Below are 10,030 nucleotides of genomic sequence, written 5' to 3' on the forward strand. Positions count from 1 at the left end.
CGATCACAATTAATCCTTGACCAACGTCACTTATTTTTTCACCATCATGTGTTTCGATTTGTCGAATGACTTCCGTGTACATAAAGATATCGTAAAATAGCTGCCATGAACAGAGTTAGAAGCTTTGTTTTTCCAGTGGCTACCTTTGATATATCATGTAATTTCCCTGTATTGACATATGTATGTATGTTTTCCAGTATTGACATATGCCTGGAAACTGGCAGTCCTTTTATTGTATGGAGAGTTTCTTAACCCAAAACAATTTGTAACCATGTTAATATTTTAAAGCTAACAGCGATAACGTCAGGTCAAACTTGTCTTCGAACAAAATAGTATAAATAAAGGCAACAGTAGTATACCGCTTTTCAAAAGTCATAAATCGATTGAGAGAAAACAAATCCAAGTTACAAACTAAAACCGTGGGAAACACATCAACTATAAGAGGAAAACAACGAAATAACAGAACACAGAAGTGCAACAAAAAACAAACAACAATGCAACATTCATAGAAATGAACTATATTCCTGACTTGGTACAGGACAAATTTGTTGTCCTAAGGAGATAATGATATACTAGTACTGCAAGTGACAATTACAGTTCTAATACATTTGTTGGCGATCCCTTTCAATTCATTTTAAATTTGTTAGGTTGTTATCTCAAAACTCATACTATTTAACACCACATGTTGCAATATAGTACGTTAAACTTGTTACATGTACCGTTATGGTGTTATTTGAAAGCATAACATTGTGCTATCTAATGGTCAAACTACTCTAGAAAGGTGTTGCATGATTTTTTTTAAAGGATAATCTGATATAGATGATTTTAATTTCGATATTTATCGGTTTATTGTGCTTTTGTTGAGGTTTGTTGTCCTTAGGAGATAATGATATACTGCAAGTGACAAAAACAGTTCTTATACATTTGTTGACGAGCCCTTTCAATTCATTTTAAATTTGTTAGGTTGCTATCTCAAAACTCATACTAGTTAACACCACATGTTGCAATATAGTACGTTAAACTTGTTACATGTACCGTTATGGTGTTATTTGAAAGCATAACAATGCATTGTAGAGAAATGTATTCAATTCTTCAAAACTTGAGGGTTGAGATTTTAAAAAATATGTCATTTGCCACACCTTTGTGTACCTGACAAGTACTTAAAGTGAAGAACCTCGTCAGCAGATATACTTTGTAATATTAATGGGTTTTTTTTTTCCATTCAGAAAATTTGGTATAGATGGCAGATCTTTATTAGCCTTTGTTTAATTAATTCACAACTTATTTTCTAAGTGTTTTCAGAGTTTGACAAAAATTGTATTTTTGTCTTGTTTGGTGGCTGTCAAAGGCATCAAAAGTTAACATTCTGTATATTTATTTTGTTATTTATAGATAAAGGAAATGTGTGATATAAGCCAACAGGACAGTCACCAAACTGAAAGCTAGCTTAAAACTAATTTCAATTAATAGATAAACCTTGGTTACCTAGAATTAAAATATTTATCAGTTTACATCCAACAATTTGAGCGTAAAGACGTCATTAGCAGTACAAGAAAAGCATGACCATGTACAACGGCAACATATATATGTTAGTATCAGCAGGATGTAGGACCATAAATGTTCATTACTGTATAACAAATCATATTTGGTTATGTTTTAATCACTGTTTGAACCATTTAAAACAACTTTCAAAGATCTTACTACAATGGTAAATTTATAACCTTCCAGATCAAATGCTTTCAAATGACAAATAAGTTTACATTGATCGTACCTAAAGTTACCGGTTTTTTAAACAACATCACCGTAAACATTAGGATGTGACATCCTATTGTAATAAGGTTTCTACAAATACAGCCATACTTCCGAATCAAATCTTTGAAGTTGTATCTAGTAACTATTGTAAGTACTGTACTTTGTGTATAATTTATATAACGAAAGCAGATAATATATGATACCAATAATGTTTGACAACATGCAGAATTATATAACAAGTAAATAAATGACAATTTGAACCCTTGCACAGCAGCTAAATAATTGTTCTATCTTTTCTATTAAACGTGTTTTGTACAAAATGTACCTTTCTTCGTGCGTGTGTTTTGTGCTGTGTTATGTAAATGAACAAACAAATTCAAACTGTCTGCAAACGTGAGGTCAAATGTGCTATTGATTTTCACACAAAACTCGTTTGTCATTTCAGATGTTAGATGAAGTAAGGACTGCTGAAAAAAAATGCTAGTATATTCAATTAAGGCAACAGTCATTTACCGTTGTTCAAATCTCATAAATCTGTTAAGAAGACAAACCTGACAGAATAAAATGAAATCAAAAAGGAGTGCGAGTGTGCGCGTCTACGGGGTAAGCGTCTCCTGCTACGCATGCGTCACCCGCCATGCGAATCAACACTTAGTCAAAATTTCACAATCGGGAATAGGACGCATTCGGTAAAATAAAACGACAAATAAAACATCATTTAAGAAATTATTAACAGAGAAGTCTATGGATTAACTTTAATTATGCTGATTTAGAAAATCGTCAATTGTTAAAAGAACAAATATATTAAATCGGTGTTTTCGGCCGACTTGCCACATATTTTGCAATGCTGCTAATAATTCCAATCTTTGTATTAAGATCTCGTATTCTGGTGTATTCGTCTAGGGCCGTAGGTGAAACATTTGTAAGAGTCTCTAGACAGTTGAAAACGGTTAAATCTGCCACAGATAACTGAAACAAAAAGTAAAAATATTATTAATCTGTACCAGTATTGTATAGAAAATAAATAGACATGTTAACAGTAAATATAGTCAAGTACAAGAAAGTCCTGCTATGTGTTCAATCAGCAGTATTCAGATGTGTAGCACTGCTTTAAATACTATTTAAGCTGTCCGCTATGTTTCGTCTGGTCCTGAATATGCATGAAATATTTTCCATTGAACAACATAAACTATAACAGTTATGGTCGGTTATCAGCTTGGACGCAAAATAGAAGAAGTGTTCCTCAAACATTGCAAATCTGGACTTGAAAATAAACGGCTTTAGGTTGAAATTATTGAAAAATTAATAAGAAACAAAATTTACATCAAAAATTGATATTTGTAGTTAACCTACATTGTAACCCATGTTATTCATTGTCAATTCGAATGTTGAGTAAAGAATGTTCAGCGCTCTGACTCTTTTGAAAAATAAAATTATTACAGACATAGCTTTTTGTAGCGGCATCATATGCAAATGTACAAACTATATATTTTGGTAAAAGAGAGGAACTCAAAACGGTGCTGGTCTATTTTACCTGATCAAGTTTAAAACTTAAAAGAATATATAAAACTGTATGTTATAAAACGGTGCGCTACTGAAACCAATAGTCCTCATAGTTTCTACATACTTGTAGTGCAGTTTTGAAAATCTCTGCGCGTGATTATAGATAGTTTCGAAAATAGAAAAAAATGAATAGAGTAACTTAAGTGTTTAAAGGACAAACAAATGAACAATCTTTGAAAATCCTAATCAGATATGTACACACAATTATATAGTGTAACATACACAACACATCTATGATATAACCAACATGACCAAAGAAAGCTAAATCTTGCTAAAAAAATAAAACAGTTTCATATTAAGAGGATCGCATTAAAAAAAACGAATATTTGTCTTACAGTACTCCAAGCCAGCATCGAATTGCAAACCACCGGTCCAATGTCACTAAATATAAATGCATCTAGACATCGTTGGCTTTGAAATATTATTTATGTTTAAGGATGATATGTTCTTGTCGTCCTCGTAAGGTGTAACATTTTGAAATAAAAAATATGTTGCGAAAAAACATCATGGCACCTGTAATAGTTTTATTATCAAGATTTTCAGATACTTAATACTGAAAATCTAAAGTATTCAATTTGTTTTAAAAATAATTGATTATTTCAGCAGTGATATACATACTTTTCCTCCTACAACGTAACCGCTCTGTGTTTTATTCTCATTCATCGTCTTCTCAATGTACGCCATCATGGCGGGAAGTTTTGTATCCAGAATATTTTTCACAGCAGTAGCCTGCAATACATTGAAAAATATATGAATCTATTATCTTTTAATTACTTTTTTTCAGTATAAACTGTATGTGGCATATCGATACATTCCGACGAACAATACCGCACTGAAGTACGTCCATTATTCATTTTTCATTATTCAAAATTCAATAATGAATAATGAAATAGTTCATTATTCATTATTCAACCTTTAGTAATGAATAATGAATGATGAAATAGTTCATATTTCACTATTCAAGTTGAAAAGTTAAAGGTTTTGTTTAACATTTTCTTTTTTCCTTCCTTTATGGTCTTTTGTTCTACATTGTTCGTTTTAGTAATAACTGTTTGTTTTTGTTTTCTTTAAACTAATTTTGAATAATTGAACAAAGTCAGCTTAGGATCGTTTTCTTATATTTTACATTTAATGTGTTAGTTTAATGTGTCACACACATAAGTTTTTTATGTGTTAGATTAATGTGTCACACACATAAATTTTGGAAATAAGAGTTTACCTTTGCGTCCTCCTCTTGAATAAAAAACGTTCCAGAAAGATCCACTGTAAAGTCTGTTATCGTCGTCATTACTTCATCTATCTTACATCGTTCAAGGTCAGAACTACCAAGCAGACCTGTTTCATAATCAAATATTACTTAGTTTTTTTTCAATTATTTAAGTTAATCAAGTAATTATGGAAGCCTGTACGCAAGAAAATCGTACATACATGTATACATGTATGTAGTATACATGTATGTAGAGAATACTTTCATAGAAAAATGGAAGGTATAAGGTATAAAATCTAAAAATTTAATTAACTCATACCAAAAGTTCCCGTACATTCAAGCCGCCAAATTCATATCACATTTATAATAGATCATACGAAAAAATGTTAACTATATAAAAAATTGAGAATGGAAATGGGGAATGTGTCAAAGAGACAACAACCCGACCATAGAGCAGACGACAGCCGAAGTCGTTTTATCTTCCTTTAATGCACCTAATTGAAATAAGTAAAAAAAATTGTAGGAAATTTATACATGAAGTTAATACGGTACTCTTTCTGTTGATAAGCTAAATACTGGCTTACGTGTCGCATGCTAGCTCACAATGCTCATTTTCCAAGGTTAATGTGTTCAAAGATAAAAAGTGAATAATAGAATTCATTTGTTTTTGAAAAGATATCTCATCCGTATATCTGAATATGGTGAAGGATTAGTAGAATGTATCCAATTTACAAAATGATGCATTTATCACTTCGACAAACGAGGGATAGGCAGAACTCTTCCCAAAAAGGGCTAAGAAAAAAAGATTTATACGGAATGATACATAAATAAGTGACCTACCGAATTGTCCTGCAAGAAATCTGTCGATCATAAATTTACAAAATGATGCATTTATCACTTCGACAAACGAGGGATAGGCAGAACTCTTCCCAAAAAGGGCTAAGAAAAAAAGATTTATACGGAATGATACATAAATAAGTGACCTACCGAATTGTCCTGCAAGAAATCTGTCGATCACCAACTTTTGTGTCAATTCATTCCCATTTATGTTTAAAACAGGTAAAAATCCTAGGGGAGTCTCTGAAAAAAAAAATGAAACTGAATCATTTACATTGTATAACAGATTTCATCGCCTTGTGTGACTCCCTTATTTGAATTGATGTGGCTATATTCATAAACCAGAGTCAGCTGTTGTCGTCAATGTATTAGATTAAAATTTGCAGATAAGTACCAAATAACTAGCTGCTTTGAATATTGGGTTTAGGAGTATAGCTACTCTGTTGACCTTTACGCTTTATTACGTACAGCGATGAGAGGCGACGCCAAGGTTGACAATGTCTTTTCGAGGGGTAACAATCTGCTCTATCACCCAATCAGCTATGTGTTATTTGATTTATTACGCTGAATGTTCTGTTATTACTGCCTATTTAACTTCAAATTAAAAGTAATAAACTATAGCGTCTTGTACATAACAACCTAAGCTGGTTCTCGGCTGGCTACAATACTTTGTTGTTTGAGTGTAGCGTTATACAAGCTAATTCCAGTTTAATAAAAACCATCCGTATTTAATAAAGCGCACAACTGATCGAGCGTCTCCGTGAAGGGGAATAGAATATTTGCCATGGGATAGAGTAAATTATTTACCTCGTATTAACCAATCGAAATCTGACATTTTGACATGAAGTATAATAAAGTAAAATATCAGCCGCTCGACACAATATGAAGCCCTTTTGCTCGTTTTCTGCGCTCACTCGCCAAAAAAAAGTTAACATTGTGACTCGCGGCTGATGTTTTACGATATTAAGTTATAGATATTTCATATCTTTTGAATAGTTTTGCGGTGTTTCGTAAATTATACCATAGCTTTTGTTGAAACCCCCGGCAATAACCTAACGAGACGAAGTCGAGTGAGGTTGCCGAGGGGGTTCAACAAAAAACTATGGTATAATTTACGAAATGACGCAAAACTATCCAAAAAATATGGAATATCTGTTTTAATCTATCGCATCTTTTGCTGTTTAAAATTGTATATTTCATATATTTTTGTTGGTTTACTTTAAAAAATAGTTTTGATAAGAATCAGTTAAATAACCCTTTTCGGGCGTTACACATAAAGCTCCGCCTACTTTTTAAAATAAGCACGGGCTTCTGAAACAGCGGGAAAATCAGTAAGACGAGATGTTTCGACAGCGATGGATGCACATGTGCATTGGTGACGGATAACATTACAGACGAACAAATGTTAAAGGAATTAGATGTTCTGGATATGGACGCAAGAGACCCCAGATTAAAAGTTGAACTGCAAAGGGTTAGTTTTTTTATTTTATCAAAATGTTAGAATGTTTCAATTTTTTAATATTCATTTATAATTCTGAGGAAATTAATTTCACAAGAAACTTTTTGAGAGTTTGGATGAATCATTCCACATTTTAATTTGTACTGAAGCTCAAGTCGTACATTAATTAAAAGGGATTTCAAAAGTTCATGATTAAAATCACATGTTGACTAGCAATGATTTACACAAAAAGTAATCTTCATTTAGAAAAACCAGACTCTATCTAATTTTAACATTTCAACATTATTGTTATTACTTGAGCAACCTCGTTAAAGTCTAGATGTCAGCAATGTATAACAAATCGGGTGCGGGTCCAGGATTGTGAAAGGGGGATCTAGCAAGCCAATATTTGGAGTAATACAATGAAAAAGTCTATGCATTTACCAAATATGAAGCTCATTAAAATGGGCTTGCTCCCTGCCCTCTCCACAAAAAGCTGCCTCAGCAAATCCAAACCTATACATGTAGCTGTACAGTGAAGCCTATGGAATACAATCCAAGTATAAATCTCAATAACCAAAAATCAACTTATATTTTCCAGCATAATATATACACATTTATATACTTTTTAAACTTTATTTGTTTATTTGTTCGAGGAGCGATTTTTGTTCATTTAAAAATATAGGACAACAGAGTTGGTGTACGTGGGTTCAATTCCCACCCAAGGCATTCATTTATATCGGCTGGTGCAAAACGGGCAGTTTAGCTTAGCTAGTGGCCCCGCATTGACTCTGTTGTTCAAATGTCAAAAAATTCAGGCAGCCAGGTCTTGCTATCTTTCTTTTTCTCGAAGACCCTATACAACAAAACCATGGTATAATTGTGAAAATTATACCATAGATATCTATGGTATAATTTTCGGTTATTGAGATTTATACTCGGGTTGCATTCCCATAGGTTCCATTGCACAGCTATAGGTCAATGTACAGAAAACCGGATAATCTTTAAACAAGATATAATAGATGATGCCGATATCAATAACACGACACGTGCATGGGCGTGTAACCTTAAATAAAAAAGTTAAAGAACGAGGCAACAACTATATTTTTACTATCTGAATTTTTATAGAAACTATTGAAACATTGGTAACAACTAATTATAAATAATTGGATATTCAAGACTTACAAACTCATTGACAATTATCCTTGTTTGAAATACTAGGGATGGTTTACTCCAAGAATAGGTTACCTTTGCTGCATTTGGCAAATCTTTTAGAATTTTGTGTCTTCAGTTCTCTTCAACTTCGTACTTTATCTTGCCTTTTATCGTTTTTGATTCGAGCGTCATTAGTGAGTCTTTTGTAGACGAAACGCGCGTCTGGCGTACACAATTATAAGCCTAGTATCTTTTACGAGTGTTTTGCATTCATGTATTATTCATGCATTTGTTTTTTGTTGTTGTTAATATCGAAAGGTAGTTTTCCTTTAAAATAAATATTACAGCCACTTCAATAAATACAATATATTTTCGGGTTTGACAGAGTTAACTTACTTGGTTTTAATGCTGGCCAATCAGCTTGTTCAATACGAATATCTTCATACTTAACACCAGCAACAGCAAAACACAAACGAGCTACTTCTCCTCGTCCTCTCGCATTGAAGTATGTCAATTTATAATTGTATGAAGCACTTTTACTGAAAAAAAGAATCCTTTGAGATCACAGACAGACGAAGACGATGAAATTTGCGTTAATATATTACGACGTGTTATTCTTAATATGGAATAGAAGGAAAGGACACAAATGAGAAACGACATTTTATTTGGCTGTACGACTTTAGCGCCTCCAGTTACTTTTTTTTAACTTTGTTTTTTTTTTCAAATTAGCATAAGTTTCATAATCACTTGCAAATCTGATGCAGAGTGTCGGACTCTGGTTAAATTACTTATTTACTGATGCATAATTCCCTGTTGCATCTGACACTTTATCAGGTGTCGGGTCTATTATTGGACACGTTCTAGTGCAAAATTTAATGCTACTGCTTTTCGGTTGCTTAATTGTTGAATTTACATGAGTTATGCTATAAGTAGTTCAGAAAAACCATGATTCCCTAACATATTTTTTTAATCTGATTGAGGTCAAGACTATCAACGAAATTAAGCTTGTCGGTAATGGTACCTCTTTAAATTAATTATGTTATCAACATTATTTATTTTACAATCATCAAGTGTTTATCATACAATGATCTTCCTAAATATGTATGTATATATAACGTTCCTTAGTATTTAATATTTGTGAAATTAATGGAAATGTATAAACTTAAGACATTTAACTTAAACGACAGGTAATAATGATGTAGGAGATGCGGGAAATCAAATGGAAAAGGGCATATATTTTGGGAAAACAGAGAGTTGTGTTTAAAAGAAAATGAAAAAGAAAATAGATGATATATGCAAGCTATCAATCAATATCATAAATTTGTCTTCAGGCAGTACTCTCGTCACTTGTTACTCAAAAAATATCAACATAGTAAAACAGTTAACAATAGGAGTTACTATAAAGAGTAATGGCAGATTATAAAACGATATGAAATACAAGTCAACTATCATGAGTATAAAATACATTTTCGCCTAAATAGAATTTCATAAACAGCATATGCAATCGGTAGATATCCAGGCGCGGATCCAGGATTTTGAAAGGGGGGCTGACAAGCCAACGTTAGGAGGGATACTTGTAATAAGTCTATGCATTTATCAAATATGAAGCTTCATAAGGGGGCCCGGGGTCCCTGCCCCCTCCCTAAATCCGCATTTGATATCTATATATATATAATTGTATCAAACTTTAAACGATGTGTAAAAATGTAAAAGCTACAAGTAATTGAATATTGTTAACTCTAAAAAACACATACAAAAATGATAAACATCAAATACATTCATTTTCCATGTCAAAATTACATACATCATATATTGAAATCAATAAATCTAAAATTTGAATTTACCTGCCACCGGACCCCATGATGAAGATGGTAAACTTAAAAGGTCAGTTGAGATTATCATCTTAGTGAAGAGAGTATTTAACAGCATAACTTTTTATTTGTAGTATATTGTGTTATGGTAACCAGTTCCTGACTAATAGACTGAAGGCGTATTGATCTATTTATTAACCAGTTAAATGATAATTGTCCTCAATCTTGACTTCTAAATTGTTTTAGATAACCATCCTTTTTTACAAC

General features: G+C 32.4%; 1 protein-coding gene across 1 annotated transcript; it reads right to left on the reverse strand.

The window, feature by feature from the left end:
- Positions 1-2,493: 2,493 nt before the first annotated feature.
- On the reverse strand, positions 2,494-9,813 carry LOC127720875 (glutathione S-transferase 1-like). The gene is made up of 6 exons (XM_052227619.1): positions 9,797-9,813; positions 8,349-8,491; positions 5,510-5,602; positions 4,535-4,650; positions 3,934-4,044; positions 2,494-2,721 (listed from the first exon to the last, which is right to left on the reverse strand). The coding sequence occupies exons 1-6, from the start codon at positions 9,811-9,813 to the stop codon at positions 2,557-2,559; spliced, it is 645 nt and encodes a 214-aa protein (XP_052083579.1). The 3' UTR covers positions 2,494-2,556.
- Positions 9,814-10,030: the final 217 nt, after the last annotated feature.

This window comes from Mytilus californianus, unplaced genomic scaffold, assembly GCF_021869535.1.
Source record: "Mytilus californianus isolate M0D057914Y unplaced genomic scaffold, xbMytCali1.0.p SCAF_11, whole genome shotgun sequence".
Lineage (NCBI taxonomy): Eukaryota > Metazoa > Mollusca > Bivalvia > Mytilida > Mytilidae > Mytilus > Mytilus californianus.

What these genes read in the sequence shown, in the direction of transcription:
- LOC127720875 (XM_052227619.1), bottom strand. An exon ending in ATTTCTTGCAGGACAATTCG is followed by an intron (nt 4,651 to 5,509) that starts GTAGGTCACTTA and finishes ATTATGAAACAG; the next exon opens with GTCTGCTTGGTAGTTCTGAC. An exon ending in TTCAAGAGGAGGACGCAAAG is followed by an intron (nt 4,045 to 4,534) that starts GTAAACTCTTAT and finishes AATGTATTGCAG; the next exon opens with GCTACTGCTGTGAAAAATAT.